The 15,069-nt window shown below is 35.2% G+C and overlaps 1 protein-coding gene across 1 annotated transcript in view; it reads right to left on the bottom strand.

Annotated features, from left to right (window-relative positions):
* The window catches only part of CPS1 (carbamoyl-phosphate synthase 1), a 119,642-nt gene that overhangs the window by 66,566 nt on the left and 38,007 nt on the right, over positions 1–15,069 (bottom strand). The window contains exons 12-18 of the mRNA XM_007966137.3: positions 14,807–14,905; positions 13,873–13,968; positions 9,871–10,060; positions 7,989–8,146; positions 6,300–6,428; positions 2,740–2,884; positions 1,038–1,248 (exon numbers count right to left, since the gene is read on the bottom strand). Of these exons, the coding sequence (XP_007964328.1) occupies positions 1,038–1,248; positions 2,740–2,884; positions 6,300–6,428; positions 7,989–8,146; positions 9,871–10,060; positions 13,873–13,968; positions 14,807–14,905 (1,028 nt within the window). The remainder of the gene's footprint in view (positions 1–1,037; positions 1,249–2,739; positions 2,885–6,299; positions 6,429–7,988; positions 8,147–9,870; positions 10,061–13,872; positions 13,969–14,806; positions 14,906–15,069) is intronic.

The following is a 15,069-nucleotide window of genomic DNA, read 5'->3' as shown; positions in this document are numbered from 1 at the left end:
CAGTTAAGAAGCAGGTTTTTCACAGCCTGCTTTGGCCACCTAGATTTTCATTCGTTTGTGATTAGCCAGCAAACAAAGCCAGTTAGCTATATCATTTACCTCAATTGTAGCCTTTGAACTTGGGACTCCTTACAAAACTAACACTTTGAGAACTTGGCTGTCTTTATCCAGAATGTCAGTTTGGGTTATTTTGTTTGAGAAAAGAATTCATAGAACTATAGAATTAAAAATGAGTTCTTTAGTACAACTTCCATCTAACAAATGAGGAAAGTGATAAAGACAATGAGTGATGTGCCCCAAATCACATGGTCAATAGAAGAACCAAATGAGAATTCAGAATTGTGACTGCTACGCAGAGGGCAACATGCCTTTCGCCACTCCATGCAGTGCTGTGGAACTACATAAAAAAATCTAAAGAAGTAAATATTTTGTTCATTTAAATGCCATAATTTAAGTGTAAGATGCTAAATATATTATTAGAAACAAAAGGTTTTGATTAACTTTCCCTCCAGTCATGCCTGCTAGTGGCTGTTACATAGAAGCAGATTTGTTTGGTTGTAACATTTACTTGTGAAAAAATTCCACACTGTTCAGTCTTGTGGAGTTTTGATAAAATAAAAGTAATGTGTATTGCATGCTTGAGTCAAGTGAACTATATTTTCTGTCAACTATTTGCTATAGGGCTATATACCTGAAGAAAACAGTTGAAATCTAAAATTAAGGATTAATCTGCACTTTTAACAACATCTGCAAAGTGCAATTAAGAAGCAGATTTTTCACGGCTTGCTTTGGCCACCTAGATTTTGATTCATTTATGATTAGCCAGCAAACAAAGCCAGCTAGCAGTATCATTTACCTCAATCTGGCAACAAGCTCATTAATAATCATGTCCTCAGGGTCCTATAAATGATTTGGAGCTAACATACAGAAAAGGGGAACATAGTTTGTAAATGCAGCACAGTCTTCCACTATCTGTCAATTTTTCATTTCTGTCTGCAAAGAATCTGCAAACTCATGGTCAATTATTCCGGTCTTACCCAGTGGCTTTTGAGGCCAGAGCAGAGCTTCGGGACAGTCTGGCATTCACTTCAATGATGCAGTATTCCATTGAGGTAGGATGAAGGGCAAACTGAATGTTGCATTCACCCACAATGCCCAAGTGGCGAACAACATTGATTGAAGTACGTCTCAACATCTGAAACTCAGCATTGGAGAGTGTCTGGGCAGGAGCCACAACAACTGAGTCACCTGTATATCCAAGAAGCACCCATTACTTGGTGGCATATTGAAATAACCAACTTCAGCAACTTAACCATCTACTTGCATGATGTAAGACACAGAACAGTCTGAGGGTTTGTTGGGATATATATGTGAAATCAAGTATTCCCCCAATTCCTGTTTCCCCGTGTTATTCTGATACAGTACTTTTAGAAACCTCTCTAACTTTTCCCAAGTTCATCTATCTAATAAGTAGCTATCAAGGCTTCAATCATCTACTTACTAGAATGACTTCAACTTCCCTGCTGTTCATCTCAAATTATTTCTCAAGTTCTTCCTTTCATAGAATATTATCACTCAGACTGGCTCATCAGTTGGCTTTCTGTATCTCATCCCTTTCCATCCTCACTTCTCTCATCATAGCCCCTTATATCTGCAATCTTAGTCTCCATCCCTTCTGCCTTCAAACACGGTCAGATCTTCATTGCCTCCAGAAGTCTTCTCCCAACGTTGTCAGAGGACCATACAAAGCTTCTCTCTCATTCTTTACATAAATGAGCTTCTTGAAAGTTTGCCAATTCTGCTTACCACTCGATACCATGTAATTCCTTTCAACAGAGCTCCCAGAACTGACTTTGCAATGAAATTGTTCTCTTGGACATCCAAAAGAGCCAAATTAGTTAATCAGCCTTGGTCTTGCATAGCATTTGAAACGGCCAAAAACAAAGCTCTTTGATAAAATAGTTCTTGCATTGGCTTAGTTGTTACAGTTCTACCCTGATTTTCCTCTTAACTCTTTATTCTCCCCTTCTATCTTCAACAGTAATACTTCCTCTTTCCCCTGCCCTATAAATCTAAATGTTTCCCAGAGTTCAAAGTTCAACCCTATTCTCTCCTCTTTCTATACCTATGCCCTTGAATACTTTGTCTATGCCTATGACTTCAATTTTCCCCTTTATGCCAACAGTTTCCAATGTCTTTGTATCAATTTCTTTATTTCTATTTTATTTCTTAAATTCCATCTCCACATTCTCAACTCCCTTTTTTGACAGTTCTGCTCACACCTCAAATTTAGCACTTTTGAATCCTAAGTTATCATATTTGCCCTCTTATCTAACTAGTGTACTTCCCTGAAAAACTTATTTCTATTATTGTGCCTATTTTCTCATTTACTGGGTGACTAACATCTCAGTCTGCTTTAAACCTTCTCAACCTCCCTTCTTATTTTTCAACATCAGGTTTTATGGATCTTATTTCTACCATATTGCTTTGGCTTTTCCTCAATTAAATCAGTATAATAATATCTTCCTTACTTCACAGGGTTTGTGTAAAGATCAAATTAAATGTGAGAATATTTTCAGTACTGTAAAACACTATACTTGTCCAAAATGTTATCACTAGTCTGTCTACTAGAAATAGTAATTTAAAGACAACAACTTTATAAAGACTGCCATGGCCATCAAAGACATTGCTAAAATGAGCTGAAAGCATTGCTATAGTTCTTGAATACACTTTGCCTACCTGTGTGAACACCCATGGCGTCAACATTTTCCATGTTACAGACAGTGACACAGTTGTCATCAGCATCTCGAACCACTTCATATTCTATTTCTTTCCAACCTGTCACTGACTTCTCCACCAGAATTTGGTTGGTCATAGCAAAGGCCTAGAAATTGGTGACAAAAGATATCAAAGAGTAAGAAAAATCTCTGGCTTCAACAAGGATATTTGGCAAAATATCCTGGCATAAATCCTGGTCAGCACTGAACTCTCAAACCCCATCTCCATTCTCTCCTGCACAGAAGGCACAATGTGTCAGAAAATCAGTGAGGTACTAGGAATAGCATCCTGCAGTGAATATGCTTGATTTACATTATTGAGGCTTGCCATTCAAAGTGCTGATATGACATTAAATCAAACTAATTTAGGAAAAAGAGAAAATAATTGAGCAATCAGGCAGAGGGAAATGAAATTATTTCAGCAGCTAGGCTTCTGTGAAACCAGAAAATGTGATAAGTGTGAATAAATATGGAAAAATAAGTCTAAAGACTCTGGCTCTCTCTAAAATAGCTGAGGGTGCTTTGTGCAGTGACACACACAATAAAAGTTAGTTGATGTTGATGAGGAGGAGAAAGGAGATGATGATGGTTGTAAACAGCCAAGATGGCATGTAAAACTTGAGAATTAGAAGAATCATATGGTACTATTATTATGGTTAATCACTGCCTAAATGCTTAAATACTCTGAGTCATATATCATGTATGCCTGATTAGACAGATATGAATTAGCATACATGAATTAGCATAATTATCGTTTCATATTTATGGCACACCCACAATGGGTAGAATACTGAACCCAAAATAGGAAAGCAGTAATCTCTGACCTTAGGACATGCAGTGGCTGATAATCCAAGAGAGGAATGTCTCATTGTCTTGTAATATATTTGATGTGGAATGGCAGTGAAAGGGAAAGTCATTTGAATTTTTTCAAATTATTAATAGGCATTAAAATAACAACAATGTAAATTTTTCTGTTATGTGCCTTAATATGATTTTTTTAACTTCAGTCATCACTACAGGCTCCAGCACGTGCAACTGAAAATGTGACACATTTGTCCCCACAGCTGCCCACGATGAGGTTGTCAAAGTGGTTAGAAAAATCAGTAGCCAATGTTAACAATTTAATAATGATTAATTTGTCATTCCGGTTGCCTGCTAAAAGAAGAAATCTAGGAAACAAAGGGTATAAATTTGGAAAAGTATTTTGCATTATAAAGAAGTGAAACGGGTATTTAGATACAGGGAAAATTGAAATTATCTTCACCTGTTTTCTCAGCTTGTTTTTATTTTTATGTTTTAAAGTCTTTGATTTTATACAAAAAGTTAACTTAGGGACCTGGGTAAGTTAATGCAGCTTTTAATGGTGCGAATTATAACCTCAAGAGAATAAGGGGATTGTTTAGGACATAAGGATACAACTAATTATTCTCAAGGGAAGAGTAAGGGTTTTTTTTTTTCAACAAGAAAAACCATTTAAAGGACTATTGATTATTTGAGCACAACGTAAATACTTGAAAACTATATCATTCCAAAATCATCTTCATTATAAACTTTCTTACATGAAAAGTTCAGTCTTCAGATTGGTTTTTTAATAGAGTAAAAAAAAATTAATAGAGAAAAAGTATGCATTGCCACTATTGGCAGTTATGAAGGTGTTAATATTGAAAATATTTGGAGCATCTAACATGCTAGAGGAAATAAGCTTTTCATCTTCAAAAGCATGTTTTTGCTTTAAATATATGATTCCTATGTCCAGGATGGAAACAAGAAACATTTATGTTAGGTATGTTTCCCTTTTTGTAATTTTCACAACTTTAGAAAAATGAAACCCAAGTTATTTATATGTAAGTCTGCCACTGTAGTTATTTAAATATGCTGAATTGCACTTACCTGTTTTCAAAATTCTATGTTAACAATTCAAAGGTCTCATTTCACTTCAGTTCAAAAAGTAAGATAAAGCAATAAGCTGTCCTTGAGCTATTTCCTAAATAATCCCCAAAATAGCCCTCACAGTAATTCTGTCAAATTCACTTCTATGACTGCCATGTAGGTTACACAGGTTTCTTGGCTGTATGTGTAATCATTCTTCAAAGGCATTATTGAGCTGCTGGTATTTCCACGCACTGTTCTGTTTTGTGGAAATAGAATATAGACGAAAGTCTCTGTTTTCCTGGAGCATATTTTTCTGTGTTAGTCTCTAATTTAGTTTTTGTAGCATATCTTACTTTTCTCAAGGGTTTTCCTCCAATATGCAAAAAACAGAAGTAGTTCCTAATATGTTAAAGTGATTTTGATAGAAAATGAATTATAGCCGGGTGCGGTGGCTCAAGCCTGTAATCCCAGCACTTTGGGAGGCCGAGACGGGCAGATCACGAGGTCAGGAGATGGAGACTATCCTGGCTAACATGGTGAAACCCCGTCTCTACTAAAAAATACAAAAAACTAGCCGGGCGAGGTGGCGGGCACCTGTAGTCCCAGCTACTCGGGAGGCTGAGACAGGAGAATGGTGTGAACCCGGGAGGCGGAGCTTGCAGTGAGCCGAGATCCGGCCACTGCACTCCAGCGTAGGCGACAGAGTGAGACTCCGTCTCAAAAAAAAAAAAAAAAAACACAAAGAAAATAAATTATAAACCCTCAAATCTCTCATGTTTTTATGAATATATGGCAGTTGGTAGAGTTCAGTCATTTACTGTACTGAGAGGTTTATACCATGTATATTTTAGACACCTTAATTTTGAGTAAAGTCAAACTACTCAATGGGCTTTGTTTCACTTTCTGGATGTCATCCATGCCAGCCACATTATTTCAAAAAAAAATTAAAAATGAGACATTATGTCCTATTTTTCCTTAACCACTAAAACATATTTTAGCATTTTAAATATTTAGGAGTAGATTGTGAAACAAAGGAAGAAGGAGTTGAATTAAGTTCATCTTACTGAAGTCGATAGATTGTACTATAAAGGTGGAATTTGAGGTAAAGTGACCACTGATTTACCTGGAACCATGTGGTTTATCATCGCATCCTGGCATGGACAGTTACACTGCACTACTCTCTCAAAAGTGTCATCTTGGCCGGGTGCGGTGGCTCATGCCTGTAATCCCAGCACGTTGGGAGGTCAAGGCAGGCAGATCACGAGGTCAGAAGATCGAGACCATCCTGGCTAAAAAGGTGAAACCCCATCTCTACTAACAATACAAAAAATCAGCCAGGCGTGGTGGCGGGCACCTGTAGTCCCAGCAACTTGGGAGGCTGAGGCAGGAGAATGACATGAACCCAGGAGGTGGAGCTTGCAGTGAGCCAAGATCACGCCACTGCACTCCAGCCTGGGCAACAGAGCGAGACTCTGTCTCAAAAAAAAAAAAAAAAAGTGTCATCTTTTGGAAGACACTTTTGGAGAACATGATCATGATTTAATAAGTAAAGAAAATGTAATTTCTCATCTACATAACTTTCTCTAGTTGAAAAGGTATATCAAGCCAGTTGTTTTGGTTGGTAAGAATATTGTCTACAAAAATACACACCTTTGTGCTGAGGTCCATCAAAGTCTCTCTGTTAGGACAGATGCCTGAGCCTAATCCACCCAGCGCATAGGCGGAACGGATCATCACTGGGTAGCCAATGGTGTCTGCTGCCTTCAGGGCATCCTCAATCTGTCAACAAGAACAAGGACTCAACATTTTAAAAGCTGAGCACACTGGCAGAATAGACCACACCAAGGGAGTCTGGCAATCAGGTAAACCAACTTATCTGGGGAGAGTGAATATGGAAATGTTCTCTTATTCCCTCACATTATGAAAAGCAAATGCTGTTATTCAAATGTTAAGTAAAATTCTAGAAGAGAGGAGATATATATATATACACACATACACACACACATATATACACACATATACATATATATGTGTGTGTGTATGTGTGTATATATATATATGGCTTTTAAGAAATATACTTTTGTGGTAAATTTTATCCTGTCCTATTGAAACAGAACCATGGTCAAAGCAGAAATAATCATCATTCATTTGAGCATGGGAACCATATTGAATGGCTGGATTTTTACACGCAGCTTAAAAGTCTCTGTCTTAATGAAACCAGGTTCTCTGCTGCTGAAGCTAACTTGATGTTACCGCAATAAACCATTAGGAACACTGTATATAAAGAGATTTTTCATTTTCAGGCTCAGTCTGAGAATAGTCCCAGAAGCTTGGAATTCTTTTTTTAACTTACAGAATACAACATATGGTGGCTATATTTTTCTGTCATGGAATATTATTACACTACCAATGGGAATGTAATTACACCTTTCCCATATGCCTGTTTCTTATCCTGAGGAAGCAAGGACATAATTAAATCTGGCAATGAAAGAATAAATGTATGGCAAGAGCTTCCCAAATTGTGCAGCAGAGTTATCCTGGGATTATTTGATTGACAAGTTTGTAACACAAAAGATACTTGGTAGCATTGTTTTCTGAAACATACAGAGCCCATTTTTAGTTGTCCCAGCAGTACCTGCTTTATTCCTAAGGGCGTGCCTGTTTCTACCATGGAGAAGTTGCATTTAACACTACCCTTAGCACTTCCACTTCACCAACTATAAGCCTGAAGTCAAAAATAAAGTCAGGGGCAAAAACAGATATAAAGTGAGTTGATTCTTTTTCCTGATAACTGGTAATAGCTTACTGATAGGCATAAGAGGCAATGGAAATAAATAATAGAAAAGTAAATCTATCTTTCTTAAATACCTAAACTACAGGTTTTCCAGTCATTTTACTGACTGGATCCATTTTATTCTAAAATGTTTATTTTATTTCAAAAAAAATTTAAAAGCCAATTTCTCATTTGCAGGGCATTCACACATGCAAAATATGTGACTGACCCCAGAAACAAGGTAAAACTTGCTTTGGTATTGCAAGTTGATATGGTTCTGAGTTTCAGTTCAGGAGATTGGAGATTCGTTGGCACTTCAAGCCTTGATAAACCACTTCATCTCTGGACTTAGGTTTCTCTTTTCATAAAGTAAAATGCTAATACCTATCATTTCAGCATTGAGTGCTGTAATTAATATACAATATTTCTAAACTATTAACACTTTTCTAGAAGAAAATGCATACAACTATAATCATCTTAACTATTATTATTGGGCATGAAAAATCATTCTCCCTACAACCCAAGACAAATAATGCCCTCGTTTCTCCAAAGCAAAGAATCCTTACCGATTCCACTGCAAAACTTGGAGCAATCTTTTCATTGATCTCATTTAGTTTATCTGAAAATAGCTGCCTGTCCTCCGTGGCCATAATGGACTCAACTGAAGTTCCCAGGACTTTCACACCGTATTCCTTGAGCACACCTCTCTTGAATAGTTCCACTCCTAAACAAGAACCAAATAGGATTAGTTTTTAAAATCTCGAAATTTTATGCCTTTTTAAACAGACAACTGAATACAACTATACAACTATTTTTTTTTTTATCTTAAAATCCAAGAAGTTACTACTGTCTACAATAGAATTGCACTTAGGGAAAAAAATTGAAATAAAAATTCTGAAGATAGTCTGACAACATATGTTACTGATGCTACTATTACTTATATTACCATCTTCTGAAAATCATTTTTATCCTTATTAATAAATGTCATAATATTATACTGAGTCTTAAGATTTCAATATATTCCCTTTCCTCCTAAAGTCCATTTCTATAATGAGATTGTATAATTTAAAAAATCCTAAATATATGAGTACCTACCTGGGTTAAAAAATTATCATCAAAATGGTTTGTGTTTTCACTATCTAGCCATCTAATTTTGCCTGTGTTTTTTTTTTTTTTTTGACATACAAATTATATAACCAATTGCTTACCCAAACTAGCTAAAGAGATTCTTATTCATGATCCAGTTCCAAAGATTTGAAGAATGTTTTTTATTATTATACTTTATGTTCTAGGGTGCATGTGCACAATGCACAGGTTCGTTACATATGTATACATGTGCCATGTTGGTGTGCTGCACCCATTAACTCGTCATTCACATTAGGTATATCTCATAATGCTATCCTTCCCCCATCCCCCCACCCCACAACAGGCCCCAGTGTGTGATGTTCCCCTTCCCATGTCCAAGTATTCTCATTGATCAATTCCCACCTATGAGTGAGAACATGCAGTGTTTGGTTTTCTGTTCTCGCGATAGTTTGCTGAGAATGATGGTTTCCAGCTGCATACATGTCCTTACAAAGGACGTGGACTCATCCTTTTTTATGGCTGCATAGTATTCCATGGTGTATATATGCCACATTTTCTTAATCCAGTCTGTCATTGATGGACATCTGGGTTGGTTCCAAGTCTTTGCTATTGTGAATAGTGCTGCAGTAAACATACGTGTGCATGTGTCTTTATAGCAGCATGATTTATAATCCTTTGGGTATATCCCCAGTAAAGGGATGGCTGGGTCAAATGGTATTTCTAGTTCTAGATCCTTGAGGAATCGCCACGCTGTCTTCCACAATGGTTGAACTAGTTTACAGTCCCACCAACAGTGTAAAAGTGTTCCTATTTCTCCACATCCTCTCCAGCACCTGTTGTTTCCTGACTTTTTAATGATCGCCGTTCTAACTGGTATGAGATGGTATCTGAAGAATTTTAAAGAGAACAAAGCAGTAGACTCAGAAGATGTATGTAGTAATAGTAGAAAGACTGATCTATGTTATTATGAAAACATGTTTGAGAGGCAAATGCTACAGGGCTGATACCTAAGAGCACTTAACTAATGTTAATTCTCATTTTTCATTCATAATAGTTCTCATGACCTCAATAGCAACAGAGAAAAGCAATATCCTGAGATAGAGTAGAGAAAGTTAAGAAACCTACTGGCTACTCTGGAGCATTAAAGTGAAAGGTTTCTTTGTCTCTCAGCTATTTTGTGAAATTAACTAGTAATATTCATCATATGACTATTTTAAGTGGCTGTTTGCTAACTGCTTCCTCACACATTAGAGGAAAGGTTTTATGAACACACAAAGCACAATTGTTAGATGAGTTCAAATAAAATATGTTACACAGCAGTGCATATGTCAAAACTCTGCAACTAAGCTTATAAGAACTCACCACAGTTCAGAGCTGTCTGGCCACCCATGCCCAGAATTAAGCCATCTGGCCGTTCTGCCTTGATGACCTCTGTGACAAACTGAGGGGTGATGGGAAGAAAGTAGACAGTATCGGCTTGCTTTAAGCCCACCTCATTGGTCTGGACTGATGCAATGTTTGGGTTCATCAGAACAGTTTTGACATTTTCTTCCTGAAAGAAGCAAAAGAATCCAGTACATGAATATATGTTCTAAAGAAGAGAATGACCACACTTAAATAAAGAAACATGGGGTAACTAAGCTTTTAGGTTATCTGTGGGCTGTAGAGATCCATAATAGGACATATGAATAGAAGTTAAAGGAAGACAAGCATTTGGTGAAAGAAATGAAGATATTCTTGAAAATGAAACTACACAAAAGAATTGACTGCCTCATGAAGATCACCACGAGGTGATCTTTGCCACTGTTGGCAAAGCTGGAGACCATTTCTATACAATTTGTCTAGAGATCCACAAATATTACTGAACTCTGTAGTTCAATCAACTTTAAAAGAATAACATATTCCAAAAATTTTAAATTAGTAAATGTAAAATAGAACTAAAAGCAATATGAAAGCTGCTTACAATTTAGAGTATGTGTCATGTGGTGATGAGAAGAATGTATATTCTGTTTTGGGGTGGAGAGTTCTTACAAAGGTCTATCAGATCCATTTGGTCCAATGTCAAATTTAGGTCCTGAATATCTTTGTTAAATTTCTGCCTCAATGGTCTGTCTAATACAGTGGAGTGTTGATGTCTCCCACTATTAATGTGTGAGAGTCTAAGTCTCTTTGCAGGTCTCTAAGAACTTGCTTTATGAAACTGGGTACTCCTGTGTTGGGTGCAAATATATTTAGGATAGTTAGATCTTCTTGAATTGAACCCATTACCATTATGTAATGCCCTTCCTTGTCTTTTTTTAAATCTTTGTTCATTTGAAATCTGTTTTTTCTGAAATTAGGATTGTATCCCTTGTTTTTTTTTTTGTTTTTGTTTTTTTTTCTGTTTTCCATTTGCTTGGTAGATTTTCCTCTATCCCTTTATTTTGAGCATAGGGGTGTCACTACATGTGAGATGGGTATCTTGAAGACAGCATACCACTGGGTTTTGCTTTTATATCCAGCTTGCCACTCCATTCCTTTTAAGTGGGGCATTTAGCCAGTTTATATTCAAGGTTAGTATTGATATGTGGATTTGATCCTGCCATTGTGCTATTAGCTGGTTATTATGTTGGTTTGTTTGTGTGGTTGCTTTATAGTGACACTGGTCTGTGTGTCTAAGTGCATTTTTGTATCAGCTGGTAGCGTTCTTTCCTTTCTATACTTAGTGTTCCTTTCAAGATCTTTTGTAAGTCAAGCCTGGTGGTAATGAATTCCCTCAATATTTGCTTATTCAAAAAGGATCTTATTTCACCTTCACATGTTACCCCCAAACCTAAAATAAAAGTTAAATAAAGCTGCTCCCCCTTCTATTTATTTGTCTAAGAGGAACATTGAATGTACATTTAAAATGCAGAATAATGTGCTCCCTTCTTGCTGGAAGCACTGAGAGCCTTCTGCTGGTTTCCATTTATTTTCCAGATTTTCATGCTTGCTGTAGTGTTTTAACAAAGAACATTATACAACTGTTTGTACATATTATATTTAAAAAACCATATGGCAAAAGAAATAAAACTATGTATGTGCATGCATGCATGTGTGTGTGTGTCTGTGTGTGTGTATGTATGCATATATCTATATGAAGGTATTCATAGCTCGATCTTATTCCTTACATCAGGAGAGACCTTCAAAATACTTCTTTTTGTAGGCTACTAAGGATAATTGCATTATAAACCAGGATGAGGGTGACACTTAGCAAAATAATTATTATACAATACAGCCAGATGGTTCTAATTATTTCATACATTAGAAGGTCAATTTTAAGTTCTCCTAAAATGTCAACAACATATTCAGATAAAGGTATAGAAATTATTATTGAAAACCCTACATATCTTTGGGGAGGATCTGAATAAAACATTAAATATATTTTATGCTGCTTTAAATTCAAATAGTAACTTAATGCTTGTAATGTACTTTTAGTAATGTATTTGATTTTTATACCAAGACTATGAAAGAGATTTCAACTTTTTGGATGAAGAAACTGAGATTCAGTAAGGTTAAATGGCTTGCTAAAGGTCATATAGCTAATAAGTGGCAATATTAGGGCTCTAATTCAAGTGTTATGATTCAAATCCTATGTTCTTTCCTCAATATGAGTCATCTCTCAAGATTTTAAGAGTAATATTATTAATAAAATGTCAGGAAGATACAAACAGATAAGCAAATGCTTTTATAATATGGGATGAATTTTAATAATTGAGTCCCAACTGACAACACATCAGCAACAGAAGTTATAGAAAGCCTCACTACTAAAGAAAAGTGACAACAAATGTTAGTATATTTAAGTATTTTTCTGAATGTGCTATACAATGAATATGGTGATTTTTTTATAAGTCAAATTATACAGGAAAAGATCCTATACATACACATGAGTGTTCATTTATTTTAAAACTTATTTCAAGCCATCTTAATTTTAAATCATTTTGCTTTATTTTTCTAATTCTTGTTACAATATATGCACCAATTATAATATTTTTAGTTTAAAAATTCCTCTCTAGTTATTAACTTTCTAAGTGATCACAATATAATCTAATAATTCCTGTTCTTTAGTTAAAAATGTATAACTTTACCCAGTTGATGTAAAACACATTAAAATGCAAACTATAAAAATTCTAATTATTTGTAAAACTCCCAAATAGAATAAAAACTGTATACTAGTTAAATGTATTCTAAACTCTGAACACACTTAGATTGTGTTCTAACTAATCTAAACCACTGGACAGTCTCCAATTATCTAATGAGAAATTAAAGCATAATACAAAGAAGTGAAACATCATTTTGAAAATGTATTCCAAAAAATATGTGAGTATGCATGTACGTAAATGGAGGAGAGTATTAAAAAAAAAGAAAACAAATGAGAAAAAGAGTAAAGTCATTGAGACTGTGTTCTACCTCTTCAACAGACACCCATCAGGTGAAAATCTTTGATTTTAGAATATTAACAAAAAGAAAACCTTTGGCCAACTGTTTGTCCCATGTTTGCTGTCCCAGTCTTCTGCTGCCATTCTATGCTGCCCTCTACTAGCTTGGTCTCTGGTGAATGGCTTTACACTGCAAAGCCTGAGGCAATGTCACCAAGAGCTCACATTGCCTCTGAATGGCCTGATTAGCACGATGAGGGTTACCAACTGAACTCCTCAAGAGAAATACCTTAAATATACAATACAATTTTTCTAAAGTTTTATTTTACTGCAGTAAGTGTTGGGAGATCTCCAGAGGATTTAAAGAAACAGGGAGGATGTCCTTCCACACCTGTATATCAAATCCTCTTTTCTACTTGAAAGTGTTGCCATATCATCCCATTTTCCAGGCACTGATGGGAGAACTGTGTCCCCTAGTGACAGATAATAATTTCTAAAACCTGAACAAAATGTACTGTTGCCCTTGCTCCTCCAACCAGAGTTTCCCATTTCAACCACAGAGATGCCCACAGCATCCTGTAGAGCACTTGAAGGATTGTAAAGCAACAAAGATGTCCAAAATTTCTCTTTCACATAAAAGACAAGTATATTTGAAAAGCTCACTGCCTCAAAAGAAATAAACAACATCAATAAATGTGGCTTTATATATGTTTTCACTATAAGTAGGCAATCACCTAAATAATTTTGGAGATTAATCTAACCTCAATTTACAGATGTGCACATTTGAGAAAGTTGAAATTCTTGCTCATGATCAAACTTCTTTAATACAAGATTTATAAAGGCACAGTTAAGGAAAATAATTACAGCAACTTTGAAAAGAGGTAGTGTCATAAATCTAAATTATAAAATACTAATTAGACTCATTAAAGGAAGCATATTAATTCTAACGAAGATCATATTCTCTCACCTTCATGGCTTTTACAGCTTGAGATCCTGAGTAATCAAATTCTCCAGCCTGACCAATGGACAGACCTCCTGATCCTAGGATAAGGACTTTGGAAACCTATAAGCAATAAGAAAACGACATTGTTATTACTGCTAAAATGGGGAAAATAAGGCATTTTCAAGAGTGGAGAAGACAAACCACATTGTCTGAGTTTATGTGGTCATTTAAGGTCTAATGTTATGAAAAATATGTAATAGATAGGGAAAAAGACTAATAATTTAAAACATCTCTAATTTCAATGTGACTTCCAAAGTTTGTTAAGGTTTTTCACTTAAGTAAAAAATTTTTGGAAGAGGTTTACATTTTATTAAACATATATAAATATCCAAAAATATGTACATATATATAAATTCATCTATGTGTGGTATTTTTTCAAATACACATACATCCTTCTAAATTTTAAATAATGATGTACGTGTACAGTTTACAAAGGAAATGGGTAAAAACCTTATCACACTAATATACATATTCAACATAAGGATTCAAGTGTTATATTAATCCTTGAATAACAGGTATTCCAGTTGAAACAAAAAGAACTCTATCATCTATAATGCTTCTGTAGTCTGAAATGTATCTCATGTTTACATAGAACTATGGCTTTGTAGATAATGGGAAATAAATTCTAAACTAAACTCTATTCTTTGTTATGTTATTACAACTACTCTGGAAGAAGTAAACTTTAGAAAAGACATTATTTTAACTTAAACTATGAAAGTTCCATAAAACATCATCAAGAAGGAACCAAATAATTAGTTGCAAAATGACAGATTATTACAATCTTATCAGTCATCTTTTATTAAACACTAGTATACCTTATATCATTCAATTTTTAAAAATCATCAAAAGATAGGGACAATCCAAAATTCATAAACCAAAGACAAGCCCATATACTGACCTCAACTCGAGATGCAACTAGTGCTGGCTTCGGTAAGACTGACGTAATGGTGGTACCTTTTCCTTTCTTCATCAGTGAGAAAAAGGAATCAAACAGGTACTAGAAGAAAATATAACTAGTTAGAAGCTTCAAAATTCTTAAGTTCACCAGATGAAACACAAGATGCCCAGTTAAATTTGAACTTCAGATAAGCAACAAATAATTTTTAGTATAGCATATGTATTTTTTTGCTTTTTTGTCAATAACTACATATCTTACTAGTA

The sequence above is a fragment of the Chlorocebus sabaeus genome, chromosome 10 (genome assembly GCF_047675955.1).
Source record: "Chlorocebus sabaeus isolate Y175 chromosome 10, mChlSab1.0.hap1, whole genome shotgun sequence".
NCBI lineage: Eukaryota > Metazoa > Chordata > Mammalia > Primates > Cercopithecidae > Chlorocebus > Chlorocebus sabaeus.
Note: the sequence above shows the minus strand (reverse complement) of the source record. Positions and strands in the feature narration are given on the sequence as shown.